At 38.1% G+C, this 25,595-nt stretch overlaps 2 protein-coding genes across 10 annotated transcripts in view; one reads left to right on the forward strand and one right to left on the reverse strand.

The window, feature by feature from the left end:
• The first annotated feature begins 4,567 nt into the window (after positions 1 to 4,567).
• Positions 4,568 to 14,329, forward strand: optn (optineurin). The gene is made up of 14 exons (XM_062995147.1): positions 4,568 to 4,630; positions 5,222 to 5,372; positions 5,985 to 6,166; positions 6,307 to 6,465; positions 6,564 to 6,628; positions 6,978 to 7,109; positions 7,886 to 7,997; positions 8,086 to 8,201; positions 9,085 to 9,234; positions 10,440 to 10,524; positions 11,702 to 11,857; positions 11,934 to 12,076; positions 12,472 to 12,557; positions 13,501 to 14,329. Exons 2-14 carry the CDS (start codon positions 5,240 to 5,242, stop codon positions 13,608 to 13,610), a joined length of 1,629 nt encoding a protein of 542 aa, XP_062851217.1. The 5' UTR covers positions 4,568 to 4,630; positions 5,222 to 5,239; the 3' UTR covers positions 13,611 to 14,329.
• Positions 14,330 to 20,050: 5,721 nt separating this feature from the next.
• The window catches only part of wnk1b (WNK lysine deficient protein kinase 1b), a 136,650-nt gene continuing 131,105 nt past the window's right edge, over positions 20,051 to 25,595 (reverse strand). For 7 of the 9 annotated variants that reach the window (XM_062995224.1, XM_062995177.1, XM_062995199.1 and 4 more), the window contains 2 exons: positions 24,790 to 25,001; positions 20,051 to 23,427 (listed from right to left, as the gene is read on the reverse strand). In XM_062995224.1, coding sequence (XP_062851294.1) covers positions 23,122 to 23,427; positions 24,790 to 25,001 — 518 coding nt within the window. In that variant the 3' untranslated portion in view covers positions 20,051 to 23,121. Of the gene's footprint in view, positions 23,428 to 24,789; positions 25,002 to 25,186; positions 25,239 to 25,595 lie in introns of all 9 variants that reach the window. The other 2 variants (XM_062995214.1, XM_062995208.1) reach the window with 1 other exon arrangement.

Here is a 25,595-nt window from a genome sequence, read left to right on the forward strand (position 1 = left end):
CGGTTCAGACGCTTCATTCCTCAGTGTACAGGCTTGTGTTTCTCAGTAAGGTACATGCCAAATTACTTTACTCAGGAGGTCAGGAACAAATTATATCCAAATTATGGCAAGATTAGAGGGTCAGTTAAGTAAAACTTCGTGCCATAATGATATTTATTTGGGTCAGTAAGATGTGCTTCAGCTTGTGTAATTTTCCTTTACAATTATGTTATACAAAGATTAGATAAATTATTCACAATACGTGCTCAATATTTGTCACAATAAATTATTTTATACATGATATTATAACAAAAAAAAAACAATTTATAACACAAAATGTAATATAAAAAAGGAAAAAGTCACCCAACACTCATACCACCCTCGTACAAATTTTATTTATTACTTATTTATTTATTGAGCTGTTTTAACTGACAATTTTATTGACTGTTAGTTAATTTTATAAAAATTTAGTTAGTTAATTTTATAAATTTTATAAATTATTTTATACATGATATTATAACACAAAAAAAACAATTTATAACACAAAATATAATATAAAAAAGGAAAAAGGCACCCAACACTCATACCACCCTTGTATTTTATTAAAATTTTATTTATTACTTATTTATTTATTAAGCTGTTTTAACTGACAATTTTATTGACTGTTAGTTAATTTTATTTTACTGATTTTGAGTGGTGGCTCGGTGGGTAGCACTGTCGCCTCACAGTAAGGAGGTCCCGGGTTCGATCCCCAGGCGGAGCGGTCCGGGTCCTTTCTGTGCAGAGTTTGCGTGTTCTCCCCGTGTCTGTTTCCTCCGGGAGCTCCAGTTTCCGGAAACATGCAGTCAGGTTAATTGGAGACACTGAATTGCCCTATAGGTGAATTGCCCCGTCCAGGTGTGTTACTGTGTGCCTTGCGCCCATTAAAAAGCTGGGATACGCTCTTTTGGGTGTGCTTTTTATGATGCATTTTTAACATGCAGGCAGGCCAGTATAACACACATAATCTAAGTTTACATAGCCACATTATTGTATCACACACAGAATGATACCTGCCTTCGTCTTGCTGAAATGACAATGGATAATAATAACGCAGTATGTGATTCCCTAAAATCCCATTATATGCTTTCGTATCAATGGTACCTTCACACTAATGCAAGTCACCCATGCTGTGGACACTGGTGCACCCCATACCATGACAGATGTTGGTTTTTGTTGATGACTTTGTCTTTGGTAAAGAAAACTACTCATACATTTTTCTAGAAATTGATCTGAAACATGGGCCCCTCTGACCACAGTCATGTTTTCACTATCTTTTGGTCTACATATATTTAACAATGGTTTCTGGCCTTGCCCTACACAAACAGAGTTTTTTTTTTTTATCCCCTGAATCTTTTCAAAACATTAGATGGTAGATGGTGAAACACCTTAAATATTTGCAATATTCCATCAAGAATTTTTTTTTAAATTAACTGACAATTCTTTCATGAAATCTGGCCCAACGTGGAGAGCAACAACCCATCTTTGCTTTCAAAGACACTGAATCATGATTCCCTCACCTTACAATTTACAATTTTCTATATTTTAAAACATTTTAAAATTGAAATGTTCTGTAAAATTTTCATTTTTATTTTGCTTCTGTCTCATCTTTTCAAGTGGTGCAGGCATCAATCTAAAAAAAATGTTTAGAGTTACAAAATTCAATCAAGCTGGTTAGCCACAATATTAAAAGTATTTTTTTTGTGTGTTTTTGTCAGTTAAATAAAGGTTCAAGAGAACCATGTCCCAGTTTTTCTGAAATAGTGTTTTTAATTTGACAATGTTACAAAGCCTGCCAAAGCACATATTTAAGCATATTTAAAGCAAGTGAAATCGTGTTTTAAGAGTTAAAAATTAACAAAAAAATAAATAAATAAAAACTGAAACACTTCATTAGTATTTACATCCTGTTTGGTAGAACTGTTTTTGAGATGTTAGAACCAGTTGGAGTCCACCCGTTGCAAACTGAATTATTTGGACACAGTTTTAAAAGTCACACACCTGAGTTAATAAGGGTCCACACCACATTGTTAGGATAAAAAACAAGCGATAAAGTTAAACTATTAAACTCTGGCAAAGCAAATATCATGCCAAGAAAATAAAACAACATATAACGCTTTGAGTGTTCACGGGATCACAGGGGCTTTAATCATTTTAATGAGAAGAAGCTTGGCACAATACTGAATCTCCTAAAGCTGTCCAGCCAAAATGGGCTCCTGGACAAGTTGGGCCATGGTCAGTAAAAACCCAATGGACTTTCTAACAAAGCTTGATCCAGTGCAAAGATGAAATCAGACATTTATGGCAGAAAGGCACAATGAAAGGCACTGTTGAGTGAACAGAATATGACTGCCTGTTAAGGTTTGACAGTGGGCAAGGTCTTGGACTATTGACAGGAAGGTTGCTGGTTCAAGTCCCACCGCACCTGCCACTGTTGCCACTTATGGGCCCCTAACTCTCAATTGTTTGCTTTGTATGCAGTTACAACTGTAAGTCGCTTTGGATAAAAAACCTGCTAAATGCCATAAAAGTAAGTGTAGAACAGCAAGCTTTGTCTACAATGTTGCAATGATGCTAACATGGTAATAACTTGATACTGGGTATTTTTAGTAAGGGCCTTGCTCAAGGGCACAACAATGACAGCCTAGCAGTGTTGGGGCCTGAACCAGCAACCATCCAATTGCTATCTGGGTACCCTAATTGCTACCACCAGTCAACATGAGCTTTGGGTATATTGCATATTTCTCTAATTTAATACAGTTTAATTCATAACAATTCATAGCCACATAAAATGATGGAAATGTTGTATCTTTAGTATTAAGTATTTGGTATATCCCATTTGGCTGTAATTGGCTGACATTAGTCAGTATGGAGTCACCGCCATCTAGTGTATATATTAAACACTACATGGCAAGTACACCAGCATTCATAAGATATAGCCAGCCTAATACCTAAATGTGAACAATAAATTGAAAACAGCACATTTGTCTTAAGTGCTTGAGTTAAAGGCAACTGAACTTCTTTTTTCTCATCCAAAGGGCATCTTCTGTACTAGAAGCTGATGGGGGTTCCCAGGTATTTAACCTCTAATGAGGTGGTCCTCAAAGTCATTGACACACCCAGCCAACATGTGATTCATTATGATCACAAGAGCCAAGGTGTGACTAATTTGAGTCGTTGCCCCACCCTGCCTCATGTGAGTCAATAGTAGCACATGGGTCGAGCTGTGAATGGGAGTTCAACGCCTAGGTGACCTGGAAGACACCAGAGCTCGAGAGGATTTGCCATGAAGAATAGGATAAACTGCCCAAATCCAGCAACAAGGGCAAATGAATGAGGCATATTTGAGCACTGCTAGCATAAGATGGACAAGTTATAGATATATAATGCAGAATTAAAGTGTAGTTTGGAAATAAAATATATGTATGTGTGTCGGAGTGGAAGGGGTGTCAAAAATATGCTTATTTACAAAAGGGGGGCCCTGCAGAAAAGTTTGAAAACCACTGGATTAAAGCAACACAAGAACACATAATGTATGACAACTGTAGAAAGCTAATGTCAGGATGAAAGCAAACCAAAATCTCAGCCATCAAGCCGATTTAGAAATCTCCACCCTGATGTTAGTTTAGTTTTTTTTAGAACGGGAATGTGGAAGGTTGTGTGGGGTCACTTCTGCTTGTTCCTTAGCCTTTGTCCCGTTTTTCGGTTATGGGGTCGGCATCTCCAGCTTCTTCCCGTTAGGGGTCGCCGGCGGGATTTGGCACAGTTTTACGCCGGATGCCCTTTCTGACACAACGCTCCCTATTTATCAGGGCTTGGGACCGGCACTACAGTGCACTGGTCTGTGCATCCCAGCGGCTAGGTAACTATGGGACAATTCAGTGTCTCCAATTAGCCTAGCGGCATGTCTTTGGACTGTGGGAGGAAACCGGAGCACCCGGAGGAAACCCACGCAGACATGGGGAGAACATGCAAACTCCGCACAGAAAGGACCCAGGGATCGAACCCAGGACTTTTCTCGCTGTGAGGTGACAGTGCTACCCACCAAGCCACCGTGCCGCCCGTTGTGTGGGGTCACTACATCATCATAATTTGTTGTTGTTATGTTTTGTTTGATGTGTTCAGCAGCTGAACTGCATCACACGGATGGATCTTGCGTTATAACATTTGAGGATAAAATGACTTGCCAGAGTGTTGTACCATGTAACTTGAAAAAATGATAAGGTGTATCTGTCAGAACCTAAGCTTAAATTATAAAAATGAAAACCGTGGCGGCTGTGAGTGTATATAGGAGGCGCAAGGTCACAGACTGAAGGAAATCCCATAGGACAGACGAGTAACGGCAGGAAAAACTTTCAACTTGCTTCGTCACGATCAGCTGATCCAGTATTGCTGCTGCGTAGATTTTTTGGTAGATTTCTAATAGGGTGGATTGATTTGCTTCATTCTCGGTGTCGCCTCAGATTTATGTGTATGGCTTGTTGATCTGTAAAAGTGTGCTAGTCACGAATCGCTGAGCTACTGAAAAAACGCATACGACACGTCAGAACCAGGAAACGGCACATTTCCTAAACAAGAGCAGACAGCAACTGAGGCAAACAAGTGAGCATTGGTAAGTGTCGGTATTAAGTTATTAATAAACACGTATCTTATTCTTTATAGTATTTCAAATATGTTTAAATATTAGCGACGAATACCAAAACTGTTGCGAGTTATTGATTTAAACACTGAAAAATATCCACTGGTAAAACGTTGTGTTCTTATAAAGGTGTTAACATAATTATATCAAACTGTGTTTCTCATTTTTATCCCAGTCAGTCTGTTTTGTTGTTGTTATTTTATATAACTAATTGCGAACATTTGTGCAAGAATGCCTTGACTAGGCTATGGAAGAAACGAAAGTGAAGGTTAAAGCCTATAAAACGTGCTGTAACGAAACAAGTCGCTGTCATTTTTGAAAATAATTACTACAGTTATAGAAGGTTCTTACTATAACATGATTAAGCTTGTGAAACATTAATGTAATAGCTGATCAGGGTTGTAACGTGAAACGCATGCCACTGAGATCAGCACGTCTGTGAACAGCTGAGTTGAGTCTGCTCACCTCGGATCATCTTGGAGTCGACTCTTTTTGTCGGTTAAGTTAAGCAATGTTTTGAGTCATGGTGGTTCTGACTTTACTGTTTGTGTCGTGTGTTTCTAGCAAGTACGGTGTGGTAAAATGGCTTCGGGAATTCCCGTGGTGAATGGGGATCTCATTCACCCCTCTCAGTCTCAAAGCTCAGGTGCACCTCATGAAGAGGAGACCCTTCAGCAGATGAACAGCCTTATCAAGGAGAACAGAGAGCTCAAAGGTGGGTGTAGCTAGACTGGTACAAACAACACTGCAGGTAATTATTAACACAAATGTCAAATCCCCATGGCAGATTTTGGGTACACCTCATTTGTGTGTACACCTTCCATATGAATATACAAAATAACAGAAACGGCACATGAACAGGTAGCTGTTAGACTTTAAAGTGACTACAATAATTACAAATGTTCTCGTGAAAAATTTACATGAGGAGGAGACATGACACATGTCATCGTATGTCTTGGAATTTCAATGATTTCATTCTGGAAATATCATAAATTCGTATAATGCCACTTTACATTGTTGTATGACCTTCTAATTCATCATTCGTAATAATGATTGACTAGGGTTGGTGACTACACTGTGCCCATTTAACTATGGCTAGTTTGACCCACTGATAGAATGCCTTTATTTGTCATATATACATATACAGGTGTACAGTACAGTGACATTCTTTCTTTGCATATTCCTGCCTGTGTGGAAGCTGGGGTCAGAGCGCAGAGTCAGCCATTGTACAGCGCCCCTGGAGCAGAGACGGTTAAGGGCCCATGCTCAAGCCCAACACACACTGACACTTAGTAACTCAATAAACTTTTATCTGGTAACCCCACAGAAGCCCTTAAGCAGACTAACCTATCCATGAAGGAGAGATTTGAGGGTCTGTCTGCTTGGAGGGAAAAGCAAAAAGAGGAGAGAGGTTTTCTGGAGAGTCGGCTTGAGGAGGCCAAGGCGAGAGTGCAGGCACTGGAGGCAGAGAATGAACAACTTAAGAAAGACCATTCTGGTGCTGTGAAGGTGAGACTTCTTATCTGTAAATGTTTCTTGCTAAGTGTAGTGTAGAGGAATATGGAGCTGATAAATGACCTTTATCAGAGTTTATAGAGAATATAGAGAATAGAGTTTATTGTATGAAATTAATAGTGCTAATGCTCTAGGATGAAGGTGCTGGTCTTCAGGCCAAACTAGAGGCATTAAAGAGTCAGGTCACCCGTCTGCAAGCTGAGAAGAATGATTTGGTGGCCCTAAACTCTGAACTGCAGCTAAAGATAAATCAGGGATCACCAGAAGATTCCTTCATTGAAATTCGCTTTGCAGTAAGGATACAAAAACAGACACATAAAATGTCTCATTTCTAATATTTGGATTATTGTACTTGCATACATTTACGTGCATCTACTGCATGCTTTTCCAGGAGGGTGAGATGAAAGTTACCAAAGATTTGCCCACCACTCAGAAAGACCTTCCCGAATCCAGCATGTATGTTTGTCAAACTAATATATATTATTTCTTAATCCCAGTTCTGGCAACCCTTTGGTCTGCATAAATGAAATTTCTCAGTTTACTTGATTTTGCAGTAAATCTTTTATAACATTTATAAGAAGTCCAGTTTTAATGTTTTCCTATCCCTTGACCAGCCCCGCTGTTTTGTAAGCTAAGCTGTGTCCAGTACTGTGATCTTGGAATTTTTACTTGGCCTTTGTCACAGAGGCTGGGAATGAGAACCACTATTCCAACAGTTAAAATTTTTAGTTATTATCTCACAAGTTGTCTAGTGTATGTGGATGCTTTATTTATATGATGTGTTCGCTGTTGTGTCTTTGTGCAGGAGTAAGTCTGACATGGCTGCATCACGACTGGAATCAGAGGAGCAGACAGTGAGCCAGCTGCTCCAGTCTCTGAGACATGAGACCCAGAAAAAGGAGCAACTGCAACAACAACTGCTTGCTGCACAAAAGAGGTAGAAACATACACCTGCAATGTTGACTTTTACCTAAGTAAATTTAATTGTTTTCTTAAACTACCACATCCTAAAATACATAAAATATGTGCTTCCTGTAATGCCCAAGGTTGTTGCTGCTTTGTTGTGGTCAACATGTGCTTTCACCCACTTTTTCCTGTACAAGCTGTGGTTTATGTAATGTCATTGGATAGATCAGCTGGCTTGGTGGGTGCTAGCTGCCCATGTTCATTCACATGAGCTCACAGGGCTTTTTTAGGGTAACTTGTTTATAAGAGGAGACAGCAAGGCCATTACTTGCACCCAAAACAGGAACCAGTCTACTTATAGTTTCTGTAAAATCAAGCATTTTAGTTTGCAACAATAAACTGTATATTCAGTCAAACACACACAAACATAACATAAAAGATAAAGTTAGTTTTTGTTTTTATTAAAAATGCTTGAAAATAGGTCATTATATTATGATATATAATACATTATATTATATGGTATTTAGAATATCTGTGTGTATATGTTATGACTCTACTTTGCAATAACGAAAGCCATTATTTATTTGGTGGTATGGAAAATATTGTACTTGGCCTCATGGTCATTAAAGCCTGCGGTCTACCATGACATAAATGTCACCAAAATGTGTATGTGAACATTTGGCTTCAGCTGTAATTTGCACACCTGCAGACCTGCAAAATATATTGGTATACAATAAAATGTCAACATTTCTTTTAGATCTTAGAGTCTATTTGCACATGTATGGTAATGCATGTTTTCTTCTAAAGGATTGCACAGTTGGAGCTGAAGGAAGCCAGCCGTGAAAGTGGAACCCAAACATCTTTACTCTTTACTTCAGAGGAAACACAGAGCAAGAGCTCACAGGAGCACACAGCTAAGGTCAGTTTAATGTAAATACTAGGATGTACTTTAAAAACACTGAATATAATAAAAAGAAAATATAAAGAGACAGTGGTGTGTTTTGCAGGCAGCCTCGGAAGTGGAGAACCTGAAAGCTCAGTTGATGACTTTGTTTAAAGATCTGCAGAAGGCTCAAAGTAACGTGGATGAGGCAGAGAACATGAAGAGGAACCTGCAGGACAGGTCACACATGCTAAACATAAAATTACTCTTGCTTTAATTATTTATCACATTATCAGAAATAATACATTTGGCTTGAAGGACTAAATCTTCTATTGACTATTAACGAACATACTCTAACTTATATTCCAATAAAGTCATGGCCACACATAAAATTAGCTAATTTGTGAAGTTACTGTGGTTAGACTGGTCTTTCCACAAGTTCTGTCGTAAGACTGCATGTTGTAATGTGGGTGCCTCATCACCTGCCCAAAGTGACGTAACCTGTGGGACTTATTGTCGTTCAGTAGGTTTTGGTTTTGTCCGCCTTGTAAACTTGCTCAGTGGTCGTCATCATCCTCCATGAAATTTTCATCAGTTTTCTGATACACGTGTTCTCTTTAGTATCCAGACTTCACATACATGTGTGGCCACTGGCCAGACCAAGACTTTCATCAATTGTAGCTAGGTGATGGTGCTAATTGACTTGTTTTCCATATCCTTAGAACTTTTTTAAATTCCAATTTGTTACTAATTCTTCTTTCCAAATACTATACTATGACTGGTTTTATATGGTGAGAATTCTATATGTTACAATGCGAGACTAAAAAAGTCAGTGCTGTGCTGCAGAATATTACATAGTTATTATTTAACTATGTTATAAATGTATTCATCATTGCCCATAAGGCATTTTATTTTAATGAGTTGTGAAATACCAGAGGTTCATAATATTCTTTTTTCTTAGGCATCTGGTCTAGGGAATCTTGTCCACTCCTGTTGCATAACATTTAGTTACCATAAATTACTATAATGACAGAGTTATACTGCATGTTGTGTCATTTAATATATTGATTGGTCCATCAGATTACACCAGCTGTGATAACATAGCTGTAGGGACTTTTTACAGGTGTAAGGATCTGGAGCAGGACACGAGCACACTGAGGATGCAGCTGGGTGAGAGACAACAGCTGCAGGCTGAGAATGACCAGTTGAAGGTCCAGCTGGAGAGCATGCAGGCTGCTAACAAATTGGAACAGAAGAAAGCTCAGGAGGAAAGGTCAGACCACTGCACTTCATTTATACTGCCAGATTTTAATCTTTGCTTCAATAGTGCTAATTCTGTTTTACATATGTTGCTTCTGTGAGCTTGAATAAAGGTCACATTTGTTTGTTGTCATGACATTTAAAATCTTATCACTAAACGCTAGATTGTAATTCAGACCTAACAACTCTCTCTTGTGTACACACAAGAGAATTAGCAGAGGCGTGCGTGTGTAGGCCTGAAGCTTGTGATGGTCTTGGTTTCCTTTGTGCTTCTGTACCTTTACACCTTGTTGATTAAGTTGATTGCTTTGCTCGGCTCATATTAAGCAATTTGCTGTTTCACTTTCTCTAACTGACCCAGTTTGCTACTGACATTTTAATATCATTTGATCAGGACGAGTTGGCTCTTTTTTGTTTTGTTTTTTTTAGGTCAGTGATATTATGATCCAAGATGTATTGTTTTGTCATGTTGCAACTTAAACATCTTATTCTGCTTCATAATAAACAGAGTAAAATACTTTAAAAAGTGCTTACCATGTCATGAAATATAGACAGAAACTGCAATAAAAAATTTGTTTATTATTATTTGATTGTATAATGCAGTAAAATTGCATATTTGCAAATTGCAATTCCATATGGGATGCACATTTCCTAACTATTTCATTTTATAAAGACTGTCCCTGTTTAAAAAAGTTCTTAATCTATTTGGCTATTGCAGCTGTTTGTCTCTGTCCTAAGGATCAGTCTTTGAAACCCTAGGTTAAGCCACAAACTCTTATCCAGATTTGACTGGAATCCACATGCTTATGTTTGGGCCCTGAAACAGCACTAGGAATCATTGATTTGTTGTTCAGTTTGGTTAAGTAATGGGGAAACTATGTTGCATGTCTCACAAGCCATGTAATGTTTTTTTTGTTATGGTTTTATGTACATCACATGTAGTTTGTGTGTGTGTGTGTGTGTGTGTGTGGGGGGGGGGGGGGGTGCTGCATTGCACCCAATCATTCCGGGGAACCTAGACCCACTGTGACCCTGACCAGTATAAAGCGGTGATAAAAAATAATAAAAAATAATACATAAATGTTTGGGTTCAATAAGCATGAGTGTAAAATATTACTTGAAAAATAATGTTTTTAAACTCCCTGTAGAGAACCGATATGTGAGTAGAACCTACTCTGACTTGTTTTTGTAAGTTACAATTTCTCTCTGCCCTTTCAGGGATAACTTGACACAGCTAAAGGATGCCTACACCAAGCTCTTTGAGGATTATAATGAACTTCAGCAAGAGAAAAAGAAAAAACAGGTAATTTTTTGCATTTATGCTAATCCTAAACAATAGTAACAACAAAATAATACTAGTTTTTGTTGATGTATGTTTTTGTATTTTTGTAATAGAAAATAGAGAATTTATGAAGCTTTTATTTATGAAATAGAAGTGATTAACGGTGCTTTAAGTTTTTCGGCTAGACCTCTGATAAGATTTTAAATTGTTTTATATCGGCACAGATTTGTTTTGGGCAGGAGGAAAGTGAGAACCTTTAAGTGATATTTTTAAGGTAATACATGGTAATCAATGTGGGTGCTCTGATGGCATAGTGGTAAAGTGCGTTTGTCCACTACCGCTGAGAATGGGGGATCCTGGGTTTGAATTTCAGTGGCGCTATTGTCCAGTCTGGCGGCTGAACAGTATGATTGGCTAACATCCGAGGGGTTGCAGAAACAGCCTAGCCATTGAGAAATGCACCTCAGTCAGGTCAGTGTGCCCTCAGTACCAGTCCCAAGTCTGGATAAAAATAGGAGGTTGTGTCGGGAAGGGTGTCCGGCGTAAAACTGGGCAAGTCTGGTATGCGCACCAGATCTGCTACAGTGACCCCTAAATAAGAGAGCAGCAAACAATGGATCAATGTATATCTTGGAATTCTTTAGCAGATCCCATTGCTAGTTAAAATCATCTTGAGTACGTTGCATACTCCAGTGGCAAATACAGACCTATAACAAATGACAAGACAGTGCTATTTTATGACACTTTTTTGCATTTTATTAAAAAACAAATCTGGTGCATGAAAATATTGAAGATGGTGAAACAGTTATATTGTACAATAGGGGCTGATTTGTATATATTTGCTTTCAGTTTAGTTATTTATCAAATAAAATATTATAAATTCGTAAAATCAATGCTTGATAAAAGAGTAAGTAAAATGTTAATATATTTGCCCTACTTACATGAGCAATTTAGTACAAATTACTACTTTGCTTTTTCGCTTTAGACCCACATAAATTGCTTCTGCTAACCACAATATTTACTGGTTTCTGCCATATGTGTCCTTTTCTACTTGAGCATTTGTGGGTAGGGGAGTTTGTCTGGTTTTGACTGGTTATTGACTGGTTTTAAAATGTAATTTTGTTTTAAAATGTCTTGCCTATGCACTGATTGGTAAAAAAGTAAATTGAGTTCTTATACACTGCTCATGTGTTTTCAGGGCAGCGTATCCCGGGCAGAGTACACTGATCTTCAGACCCGACTGGATGCTGCGGAGAAAGCTTTGGCAGATAAACAAGAAAAGATTGATTCGATGAAGCAGGAGATCTTTGAGAAAGAAAAGGAGCTGGAGACAGTCTCTGTTTTTAAGGCACAGGTATGTGAGAAATTGCTGGCGTGATTAGTTTTGAGGTGTCAGCCGGGTTGAGATGCTTACTTGTGTGTATTTACAGGCGGAGGTGTACTCCTCAGATTTCTATGCTGAACGAGCTGCACGTGAGAAAATTCATGAGAAAAAGGAGCGTCTGGCTGCTCAGCTTGAGTACATTAAGAAACAGAACATCCAGCTGCAGGATGAGATGGAGTCCATGGGCAGGTACCCGAACTCAAATTCAAGCCTAAACACAGTGCATAACACGCAGCGTGTGTTTCTCTTCCGTATTCAAACTTATTTAGTGCAAAAAGGGTGGAGGTAGTGGAAGTGTGGTTTATTATATTGTCCATCTGAGTTATAGTTGTGTTGGGTAGCAGCAGAAGTATTCTCAAGCACTCAGGTGGCACAGTAGTTTGTTACACTAGGCCACCACCAAAAAACAAAAACTGTATGTATCACTTGGCACGACCTTGATTAATGAACACTATCTGTTTAAAACGAATTTTGAAATGTACTAAATATAACGTATATGTTTTGAAATGTAGAGAGGAGATGTTAAAGGTAGTTTATTTTATTTCCCTCTTACTGCATTAATCAAAACTGCTACTGGTTTACAGGCAGAGTATAAGTGATATGCAGAGAAGACATGTGTCTCAGGGAGCAAATCCAGGGGACTCACCTCATCACCTGCAGGCAGGCAGAGGTAAGATGCTAAGGGCATGTAATTCATTACAATTGTCTTATTGTAACTGTGCATACAGTTAACTCCAGAGTTACTGGCCTGCTTGGTACATGCATAAAGAAGACAGTACAATGTCATCTTGGTTGATTTGCCAAATCTTACTCTGAAGATTTGAAGTAAATGTATTCAAAGAAATAATATAACAGTGTCATGTTACTACTACTGGTAAATGCAATTATTGTGTTATATTTAATCCCATGGCATGATGTTTAAGATTACATTTATGTATTTGTTATTGTAAGATACAAGAACAAAAAGCAATTTAGGATTTAGCACTTTTTTATTTATTTTTTTTACTTTCCACATCAGTTGGACAGGTTTCCAGTTTATTTCAGGGGACTATTATTTTAAAATAGGAAACAACTATTTCAAAATACTTTTAAAAGTACCCAGATGTTATGGACACGAGGACCTCAGAAACCATATTTATATTAGATTTATATTCACAGCATTTAGCAGTCAGCTTTATTTAAAATAACTTAAATTGCAACAATATATAGGCCAAGTAATTTAGGGTTAAGGGCCTTGCTCAGGGGCCCAGCATTGACAACCTGGCAGATGTGGGACTTGAACCAGAGACCCTCCGATTACTTGTCCAGTACCTCAACCACTGTGTGGCATTATGCATGATATGAAGTGGTTAAAAGGCTGCAATTATCACTCATACTATCACATGTAATAACATTTGTCTGAGTATATGCCAAAACATCCATAACTGCAAATACTTCAGCTGTCATGGTGTAAAACCTGAAAGTTATGCCACTGAGATATCCCTGAATCTACAGTGTCATGAAAAAGATATGACTGTAAAATATGCCAGGACACGTAAGCGTATGCTTACTCCATAATCATTTCCATCTTATGCTGCAGTGTTTACATTTCTCTTGTCTCTTCTCTCTTTCAGTTGACTGGCAGCAGCAGGAGAATATTCCAGAACATGCATGTCCTAAATGTAATGAGGTCCTCCCAGATCTGGACAGCCTACAGATCCACATAATGGACTGCATAATCTAAGATGACCAGCTATTAATTTCTCATCACCTCTTCAAGAAAAGCTTGTTCAGAGATCAAAAAGGCTCATACTATACAAACCCTCCTGCTCAGTTTTAATAGAATCGAGAAACAGCAACACCAGTTATTCTTTTATTGCTTTGCAGACCTGATTACTGTCACTGACAATACGGTTATTGTCCTTAATGTATAAACATATAGAACTGATCTATAACCTGTGGTAACAAGTAATGCTTGAAATGATCATACGGATAATGAATAGAATAGTAGAGTCACATGAGAGGCTGGTAAAGGTGTCGACTGTTAACCAAAAATATATATATGTAATAATGTCTTTATACAAAGCGAGGTAGAAAGTGAGAACATTATAATGAAGACTGTAGGTCAACTGACATTAATATAACTTCTGTTTTGGAGAATGGTACTTTGTTAGGCTGAATGTAATTCATTGGTAAATATTTATAAACAGGTATTAGTCTGTTGTTTAAGAGTGAATATATACGGCTCATAGTGTAAAGGGCGACTTATGCTTTAAAATCACACTTATATTTTTATAAGGCACTTTAACAGTCTTTATTGTCATATTTTAGCAGAGTATAGTCTCATTATGCTAATGGAGTAACACTGCAGCTAAGTGGTGGTGCTGCTTGAATTGAATGAATCTAAATGTAATGCATCGAGCTGTTGAGCAATTATGTTACAATAAACCATTCTTAGAATTATTCTGTCTGCCTGTCAGTCCCTGCAGAATCATTTACTAAAACATGTATAGACACAGTTATACAAACATGTTATACAACCAGAAATTTTTTTTTGTTGAAATCTAGCTGTAATGGTTATATAGCCATGTCTAAAGTTCTAGGCCCCAATGAACCACAGTGAGAGTCCGTGACTGCTGAACTTTCAGTGACACCTTATCCTTAAAAATATAGCCAGATGGGTTTGGGAGACCTTTGCAAACCGCTGTCAATGCAACCTGAAACTGTCATGCAAAGAGAAAATATCAATTTTATGCAGAAATGTTCTGCATATACAGAATTGCATAGAGTTCTCTGGGCCCAAGGTAATCTAAAATGGATTAAAGGTCTGTCTAAACAAGTGCTGTGGTCAGATGGGTCCATGGTCCATCACTGCATTACCTTCTGTTAACTACATAAAAATTAACTCCCCAAGATGCAGTGAAGCCACTTTCCCACCTGTTTTTGTCAAGTCTGTGAATCGGATTATTATTTAATAATACCTTCAGCATTAGGACCATTAGTCAGTTTTGCAGATTTAGAAACACCTGAGAAAAACACCCATTCTATTCTTGTCATCACCCCTTTCATTTTATGCTCAGGCAGTCCTTTGCTGTGTGTAAAGCAACTTTAGAGCTTTATCATTCAAGTAGTAGCTCATAGTGCCTCACTTGGCTGGTGGAGCAGGTAGGGTTGATGTTACAAACCGCCATAATTCTGGGCACCTGGGTTTAATCTTTGTCCCCGTAGGGCCTTTTTTTTAATTCGCTGTATAGAACTAATACGTCTAAGATGGAAATATCCCCAATTACCATCAGAAACGTTTATTTATTCTTAATTAGTATCATAGGCATCATAATTACCAAAAAAATATTATTCATTATTGTTTCATTTTGATAAGAACAGTGTTACCCACTGGGTACTAAGTGGTACCCAAAGAAAACACATAAGAACACAGGGAGCACATGCAAACATTACCACAGACAACCCAGGACCTTAGCAACCAATGAATGAACCCAATGAGTGAATGAGTACCAAGCTATGATGTGTAAGAACACAGCTTTTACAAAAACCACAGCAGTAACAACACAGCTCTGGTTTCAAAGCCAAACAACATTCATTCATTCATTTCCTCCAACTTCTTAATCCAGGTGAGTCACTGTGATGCAGAGCGCAGGGCTAGAACGCACATTAATTTATGATATAACTACTGTATGATGACACCTAGGAATGAATAAACAAGTACAGAGGTACCTTGAAGCTCAACTTCAGTTGGTTTTGGAAGTGGCATTGATTTTAAAAGCTGTTGAGTTTTAAGGTATTTTTTCCCATAAGGATGTCGAGAAACCTGTTCATGCGTTCCTGTGGAACTACATACACTGATCAGCCATAACATTAAAACCACCTCCTTGTTTCTACACACATTATTGTCATTCAACCACATACATGATAGAACAAAATAGTTACCCAGGCCTCTGTCCATTTTATCAGCTCCAATTAGCATATAGAAGCACTTTGTAGTTCTACAATTACTGACTGTAGTCCATCTGTTTCTCTGCATGCTTTGTTAGCCCCCTTTCATGCTGTTCTTCAATGGTCAGGACTCTCCCAGGACGACTACAGAGTAGGTATTATTTAGGTGGTGGGTCATTCTCAGCACTGCAGTGACACTGACATGGTGGTGGTGTGTTAGTGTGTGTTGTGCTGGTATGAGTAGATAGGACAGCTATGCTGATGGAGTTTTTAAACACCTCACTGTCACTGCTGGACTGAGAATAGTCCACCAACAAAAAATATATCCAGCCAACAGCACCCCATGAGCAGCATCCTGTGACCACTGATGAAGGTCTAGAAGATGATCAACTCAAACAGCAGCAATAGATGAGCGATAGTCTCTGACTTTACATCTACAAGATGGACCAACTAGGAAGGAGTGTCTAATAGAGTGGACAGTAAGTGGACATGGTATTTTAAAACTCCAGCAGCGCTGCTGTGTCTGATCCACACATACCAGCACAACACACACTAACACACCACCACCATGTCATTGTCACTGCAGTGCTGAGAATAAGTGCTTCTATATGGTAAGTGGAGCTAATAAAATGGACAGTGAGTGCAGAAACAAGGAGGTGGTCATAATGTTATGCATGATTAGTGTATATTTTAGGCTAATGTAAAATAATGTAGTTGTTTTTGACACTTATACACTGAAAATAGCACAAGTAATAATATAAAAAACACTGAAATACAATTAAAAAAGTCAAAAATCAATCAAAAATACAATAAAACCTGCTCTTTTTTATTGTTTCCTTAAGCTTCTTAATTAGTATAGAGAACTTATGAGCAGTAATAATTAATAGATGTTTAGTGTTTCTACGTAAAAAAATTTTATGCATTGTTACATTATTTTTTTTAAATGATAAGCGCTTTAGACTCTCTCAAAAGCTGATTCTTACAATTTCTAAGAACCCCTACTGTAACACAAGTTTAAAAGTGAAACGAGAAAAATCCAGATAAACACAGATACATGCGGATGCTTTCAGAGTAAATTTGACCACACAAATGCAGATTCGTCTCATGTTCACATGACGAAGGGCGTCGAGTTTCGAAGATTTTGAGTTTAGGAGATGTTGAGTTACAAGGTACCACTGTATTAGATTATGATAAATGTAAACATAGCTTTAACCAAAATTCTTGGGACACTGGCAGAGCTTAACTTACAACGTCAAACAACATGATTCATTTAAATGAATTTCATTTATTAAGTTTACAAATAAGGTAACAAATAGTTTTATTGGAGCACAAGGCGCAGCTTTATATGAAGCTTGAACATCCTATAGGTAGTGCAAAACATACAGTTAAATGCTGCCAACCATTCCCTACATGTTTTTGTTTGATTTTTATTTTATTTCACTTTTTTTCCAACATTTTTTACAATGTTAAATAGTGTAAGAGAAAAAAAAAAAACACTGAACGGAAGTCACTAAATGGTAGCGAGAACATTGTCAAACAAGAAATCAGATAGTAGTACAAAACAAAATAACTTAATGACAGGTCAGTAGCATTAAGTAAACATTGTTCTGGTGTAGATCTTTCTACAGGAGCGCTACCTTCAAACAAAACAGCTAACTGCTTTTATTTAAATGAATGCATCAGTGTGTCTTTACAGAGCAATTTATTTATTTAGTGAAAGTGTGACCAATTTACTGTAGCATGCAACATCTTTTCCCCCCCAGAAAGACAGGCATGTTTATTATTATCTAAATGTATCAGGTGGTGCATTAAACTGCAGTTCCATAAATCAGCACTATGCTAAGCTTAGGTGATGATGTTAACACAAGGAATATAAAAATAAAGGACTGTAGCAGTGTGAACATCCCAGAAAAGTAGTGTTGGAGCAATAATACAAATGTGTGCAATCCTTTCATCCTAACTATTTGAGTTAACCAAGTTCCTGAACCACCGGATCCAGTTAGATATATTGCATATTCAGTACTGCAGCTACTAAATCACTGTGGTGAACTACACGTGCTCTGTTTATGGAAAAAGTGAATGGACTTGTATTTAAATAGAGAAAAGTTGGTCTGATTTCTAAGATTTTGATTGCTCACAGCTTTTTTTTTTTTTTTTTTTTTTTTTTTAAGATTTAGAGTTACAGCACTGTGCACATACTAAGTGAAAGCAGTTAAAACTTAAAACATTTATTAAACACAGAAAGTGTAATATAGCCACATGGAGTAAACAATAGCTAATCTATTCAGGATCTGTAATACCTGAACGTTTCTGGTAGCAGATGTATTACACAGATGTGATCAGAAACGGCTAAGCAAAAGTACTTATCAGCGATAGTTAGCTAAGATAAAACCAGAAGAAAGGTTTCGGTTTCTTATTTTTATTTATTTATTTATTTATTTGACATGCAGAGTCTGGCACTGACTGCTCATTGGTGCTTATTGATTTTAAGCTGCTATTAATCACCCCCCATTTTCTATTCTACAGACTTATGCAAACATTTGGCCACTTCTGGTTGAATTTTTTTTAATTATTCTATAATATTTCAATAACTTACTCAATAATTTTACATGTGTTAAATTTAGCAAATAAAGAGAATTTTACTATAGTAGTATGCATCAAAATGTGTAGAAGTCTGTTCCATGTGAAGGACATTATATTATTGTCGCATACAACTGTGTGATTTTGACTGGGATGCAACAAACACAGGATTTAATGCAGCTCTACACAGTTGTCATTTGGACTTAGACTAAACTATAAGTACTTTTTTTGTTCTTTACTTACAGATGCCATCTGTCTAGACTAGTGGTGTCATGTGACTGCTACCTGTAAGAATAAACTATAGACTGGCAAGATAAACTAAAGACAAACACTGACCTAAGAATCATTTGGGATTTTGGAAAGCATTGGCAGAGAATTGGCAGACTTGTGTTGCTAAGGCTAATGCTAATAATCAGTGGACTTAAGGTTAGGAGTGGGCAGTAATATAAAGAACAAGAATCTAGCCAATTAGAATCAACAGTTGCGATTTTTAAAAATCCTTTTATGCATTCCCCCTTTTTTCTTCCGATATAGTTATATCCAGTTACCCAGTTGTATCCCCTCAACTGCTGCAAACCTCTACCCTGACAGAAAAGGCTGTACCTAACACACACCCCCTCCAACACACACGCAGTAGCCAATTGTTACAGAGATCAGTATCACGTATGGTGTCACGCACTGATCTCCATTATTCATTATCTCTATGCAGGGTTATTGACAAGCCAGCAGAGGCCACAATTGAAGCAGCAATGAGAAATCCCTTTGGCCCTCCCACCCCCAGACATAGCCAATCATGTCTGTCTAGGTGCCTGGTTCCAGAGCAGTGGTGGGGAAACATGTTTTATCTCTGCACCACCTGAGCAACCTTAAAGTTGCTAATCTATTCTGGATTTGTCAATTATAGCATTTTTGGTATCAGGCATATCAAACAAATGATAGCTACGCACTACAAACTTGTAATCAAGCATTTTTTAGTCAAAAAACATTAGACAAGATGACCAAAGGAGTGATTTACTGCACTTTTAACACTTTTAGCCTGGCACTGACTACTCATGCCAGTCTACAGATACTGTGATTAGGTGCTGTGATTTACCTGTCTATTTGCTGGTTCTGTGTCTCCAGTAAATCTTAGGATTAATCTACATGACTTGTCATGGGATTGTCTAACTGCTTTTCTTAATTTTCTGGCATTTAAAATGGCATCATCTGTAAATCAAGCAGAAAGTTATACATTTAGAGCCATGAGGGATTTTGGGCAGCATAAATACGACAAAAGGGCAGTGCCATATCAAACAGTACAGAAGAGAAGCGGCAGGCTTGTGATGGTAAGGTGCTACCTTCAACACTTTCTTTCTGATCCTACTAAACTGAACTAGTTTCTACACTCCATTGGTGACAGGATGCCAGTCATATTCGCTATAATACTGGTCTTACATAATGTAGGAATAACCAATTGACTCCAAGTTAGGGTTTGCTGATAAACGCAATTCTGATCATCATATGTATGATCGGTATACGTAAATATATCACAATAATTGTACATTTTGTAAAAAACAAGTCATTTTATTATTTATTAAAAATATAGTTTAATATTAATAGGTATTCACACAACAAACAATCTGATATATCTATTAATAACAAACTTTTTGACTTCTTGTTCAGTTGGTGTCCTGTATGAATGAAATCTGTCTGCTGACCAATCGATATTCAGATAAGCAGTGGTTCTGAGACAAATCATTCTGTTTATGCCACAATATTAATAGTAAGGCCAAATTTCCATCAGGTGACACATTCTTATCATCAAACGATATATAATTATACTGTGATAGACTGGCACCCAGCCCTTTTCTTAAAAACAACAACTCACAACTCATCAGCTGTCATTTCAATTCTTTTATCCATCTGTTTCAAAACATTCAACATGCTAGGAACGTTCTCTTTCAGGCACTCTACGGAGTAGCCAACACAAGGCTGCCGCACTACTCTGCTGATTGGGTGACCTCCTGTGAGCACTGTGGATCAAAGCAGTCAACTGACCTGTCTTTGCCAAAAAATTGAGCCTTAATGGTTATGATGTGGGAAGCATGTGCTGACTTGCATACTGAACCAGTTACCAGAGGATCTAAAATATCCCTCAAGCAAGTCATTTCTTTAGCTGGAGAACCTGATCATTGCTAGTGTACGTACTTAACTCCAGTTCAATGCAGCCCAATCCAAGAATTAGACTAAGACTACCAAACACCAGACTAAAAACAGGTTTAGTGCTCAGGTTAGCCACTGTATATATGTCAGTAAGATAACACTGCCCTTTTGTATTAAAATGTCAAACCTTTCTATTTTAAAGGGGAGAGGCCTATAATACTACGTGTCTATTATTAAAACAGCTCTAAAATCACTGTTACAGCTGAATCAATAGTCTTTTTGGCTCAAATAACATTTTTAAGGTTGTTTGGGCTAATACGTATGCATCAGTTTGCAGTATGCAGGCATTTGTTCAATACATAAAGTAGAAAATAATTAGCAGGGCGCTATGTAATCAATGTAAAGTATTTCTAGTATAATGCTAACTAATTATTGTGGAGTCTTGCAGTTTTGGTATCTGTGGTTTATATTTAGAACATTTTAGATATATTTTTTGGGTTAGGTGTAAACTATAGGTGGCGAAGATTCTAAGAACATAGATTCAGATTTATACTAGTCAACAAAGTATTAATCTTTTATTGAAGGTTGGGACTATTTTATTCACATTTCAACCAGTGCCAGTCTCATTATTTTTCCTCTCTTATATATTATATAGTTTTAAGCAGGTGTTAAAATTGGCACAAAACCCTGCATTGTCTTCCCAAGGTATACGGTTTTCACCAGCACTCCAACACCAAGCACATCTGCTACCTTAACATCCAATAACAAAGCAAAAAAGAAAATAATAATAATAATAATAATAATAACGAAAGGCACTAGAAACTCCAGCACACTCACTGGGCACTGGGGAGGAGGAAAAACGGACCAGTCATTCAAGTATGTTAATTGAACCCATTTTACATTCACATTTATCTAATACAAAGAGAAAGTACAAAGGGAAGAATGGTAAAGTGTCTCCAATAAAGCTGTGTAGAAAGTAATAGCTAGCCTTACTTCACCTAATAGCAATCATCCTCCCTCCCAATTTCACCCTTTCTACCATTGCTTTAAACGTATGTTGTCCAACAACATTTATAATAATCACAGTGTTTCAACATCAATAAATGATGGATAAATAAAGGTCCGTACAGAACACATTTTTCATTTAACATACAATTCAAATCATCAACCTGTCCAAAGAGGTCCCTAATGCACTCATGATTATAAAAGCCGTTACAATGGTGATAGATTTAAAGCTTCATCAGCCCATGTACATGGACAAGCCAGACTGGAACCCCCACCTTGTTAACTGAATCTCCATATAATCACCAATATGCTCTCCAGTCCCCCTTCTTACAGTAAAACTAGATTCTGAATAGATTTAGAATTTTCAGAATGTCTTTTAAATTTAAAGCTTACTTACATAACTTCTGCTGCCAAAAATTAAAACAGCACACTTATTCAGCCAGTAGAGAGACAAATACTTTAAAATATAGTGTTTTTGTGCTGTAGGATTTAATTTAGCAGACTCATAGGTCATACATCATTACAGATTGACAGCCAATTAAATCTCTACTGATCTCTGACATTCAGAATAATCAATTTGCTGGGATAGATGTATGAAGCAGCAAGGGTTAATGTAAAAGTGAGGCATAAACACTCCTTTGCAAATGTTTTATGCATGGTTAAATCCATGTAGATCAGAGTAAAGCTAAACTTGAAGGCTTAGCTTTACACTAAATGTAAAAAGGTGATGGACTGAGGTGGAGGAACATGGACGAGCAAGCTGGGATTTGAACTAGCTTTGTAGTGTCACTCATCGGGGGTGGCTGAATGGCCTTGGCACACATGGAAATCTTACTAAAACATAACCAAAGTTAAAATATGTCCAAATTGATAAAAAGAGATGCTGTACCTAGGTTCAGCTGTTCTCCTTTTCTCTACTGAAGGCCACTTTTTGTGAAAAAAAACAAAAAAAAACGGGCTTTTCATTACTGTAAGTATTGCATGGCTGTATGGCATTTGCACAGACATTGGGTTGGCAACAGATTCATATAGCGACGAGATAGGGCATCTCCTCTTGCCTTTCTCTCTTTCTTTACCACTAATACTCAGTGTCCTCAGGCACATTATCTGACTGTGGGGTGGGGCAAGAAGTAAAGCGGTCAGAAAGGGTTAACCCAAAGACTTGCAAAGGATAGGTTGGTGCAAGCCACATCCACTGGTGCAAATGTTGGATCCATTCAAGCAAAGAAGCAATTTACTACAAACAGAGATTTTTAAACAAGAAAATGGTCACCATCTTTGGCCACTAAAACTGCTCTCATTGCGTTTAGTATTTCTGTCCTCTTTCAGTTAATCCGCCCACAAACATGTCAGTCAGCCTGCTGTGGGGTGATGAATCTCCACAATTTACAGGAGAACATGGGCACAAACCCTGGCTGATCACACAAAACTCTTCTCACCGTCTTTAAAGGTGCAACACAGCCCAACACGTGTGCCTGAACCCATGTCAACCTTACCACCAATTCATTTGTGTCAGCCCGTCTGTGTTACTGCCCCAATCCAAATGATCATGCTCTAGATACAGGCTAGACCTGCCACTATGTAGTCCTAAGGTTGGGCCCTCCTGGATTGCTGACTGACTTTTGCAAGCTGTTGATATGGAAGGCCTGCAGGGGACCCGGGGCAGCAGGAAACTGGCCCAAGGACTGAGGGTGTGTGACAGAGGTGCTGGTCCATGGGCCACTGTACTGTGAAGGAGGAAAGCTATACTGCGGTGTAGGGCACAGGGAGCCTTTACGTGGCCCAAGAGAGGTAGCAGAAGAGTTGGACACGGAGGAGGTCAGGTTGGCGCACAACTGGCCCGGAGCGGAGTACTTGCGGCTCATGTTGCCAGGAGGGAGCATCTGAGGAAACAGAAAATCAGCAAATCTATTGTGTTATGATGTGACACTTAAAAGTCTGACTTGTTTTAAAAGACAAAAGTGTTTTACACACTTTGGTTACATTCATGACAGAATTGGTAGTTACTTGTTACACAAGATCCATCAGTTCACAAGGTTATATCAAACACAGTCATGGACAATTTTGTTTCTCCAATTCACCTCGCCAGCATGTTTTTGGACTGTGGGAGGAAACCAGAGCTCCCGGAGGAAACCCACTCAGACATGGGGAGAACATGAAACTTCGCACAGAAAAGCCCCGGACCACCCCACCTAGGGATCAAACCCAGGACCTTCTTGCTGTGATGCGACAGTGCTACCCACTGAGCCACCGTGCCGCCCCCAAATGCAGTACTCCATTTTCTAACTTTTTTATTACTAATTCTACTCCCCCTGGAAGTTTGTTTTCTATAAAGGTTACATCAAGAGCACATTGTGTATTTTGTGCATATGTTCACTTAACTGTAACTATTTTTGGATTTAAAAAAAGGCACTGCATGCCCCTTTCGACAAAAACTTCCTCGGGTATGGAGAATGGTGAAAATATGTTGGACAATAAGCAATGCTATATAGCAGTGGTCCCCAACCACCGGTCCATGCATCATTTATTAACAGGCTGCACAGAAAGAATAAATAATTAGACATCGCTACAAAAGCAATGAAAACACTGCTTTCATTTCCAACACACTTCGGGTGTGGAAGCGTCTCATTGCAGCGAAAAAAGCTCAGGGTTCCCACTAATTTTTCATCACTTGTGAGTAGTATTGTTATTCTATTTTAAATCTCCCCACCCCCGCATGTCTGTGAAATTATATCTTATATGAAACCGGTCTGTGGTGCAAAAAAGGTTGGGGACCGCTGCTATATAGTATTACATTTCACAAAAGAATGCTAGGGTAGCAGGTTCTGAAGAACATTGGTGTTTTTAACAGTTAATTCCAAACATCAAGGCTACATACAGATGCTGTGATATGATCTAAAAATGTTCTTCCTCATTGTTGTGTGGATTAATTGTACTTTTGATTTCATTATCGAACACAACAAATGATTAAAATTACTTTGATAGCCAAATTTGACTTGCATACCAGGATTTTGTCTTAATCTGACTGTGAAATAACATGAATAATGAAATGAAAGTCCATTCATCCCTTAAGACTCCAAGCAATTGAATCACATGGCTACCTTAACGTGTCTCTTGAGGAAAAGCAATACTGCAAAGTAAAGTATTTTTTAAGAATATAAAAATATACACTGTAATAAGAAAGGGGTGTCCACATATTTTATGTGTTCAAATGGTGTATATATAAAAGCATGTCAGTATCTTACATCATAGCTTTGGCCTTGAGAGGGAGGCTGCTGCTGTTGTTTCGAGCTCCTTTTGCCGTGCGTCAGGTTCATGGCATCCCTGGCCCAGATGTCCACCAGCTTGTGCAGGTCGTCTGTGAACGTTCCCTTGCGACTCTGGGATGCTGTGGACGGCGGCTGCGTTTGGTTCTGCCCCTGCCCTGGTCCGCCTACCATGGTCGTGCTGCTCGTCCCTGCAACAGTAAAAGTGGGATGGGAATATGAAAGAAAATAGTTATGTAGGACTAGCGCATTATTTAATATTTTGTGAATATGGCTAACATGTACAATTTGGGCATGACTGATTTTCATATACATATTGGACCATACAGTATGTGTAGGGAAATTCTTGTGCGGGTGAAAAAGCCCTAATGAGCACCTGAGAGTCCGCTCTGAGGCTAAAGCGGTAATTTTATCTCTCTGAATCCAGCCTGAAAAACAGGGCATGGTGAAGGCGTTAACACATTAGTGTCCCAAGTTTTCTAAAATCACATTTCTGGTCTTTGTTAGGCTTTTAAATCCATGGGGTTGCTGCAGTCAGCGCCAGTAGGCTTTGAATGCCGTTAGAGGAAGCTAATAAGCAATGAATGGCAAATGTAATTAAACAATGTTCTCCTGAATTAACCTTAAAAATAACTTATGATGATAACTTATGATGATTTCTGGTTTTCCTCTGACAAGTCCAGCAACAAACTTTGGTTTAGTATAATAAATCTAAAATACAAGTCGTTTATCTGAAGAGAATTTCTAAACAAGTTTGGAAATATCATAGCTTTGCATTCTGCACA

The sequence above is a fragment of the Trichomycterus rosablanca genome, chromosome 1 (assembly GCF_030014385.1).
Source record: "Trichomycterus rosablanca isolate fTriRos1 chromosome 1, fTriRos1.hap1, whole genome shotgun sequence".
Classification (NCBI taxonomy): Eukaryota; Metazoa; Chordata; class Actinopteri; order Siluriformes; family Trichomycteridae; genus Trichomycterus; species Trichomycterus rosablanca.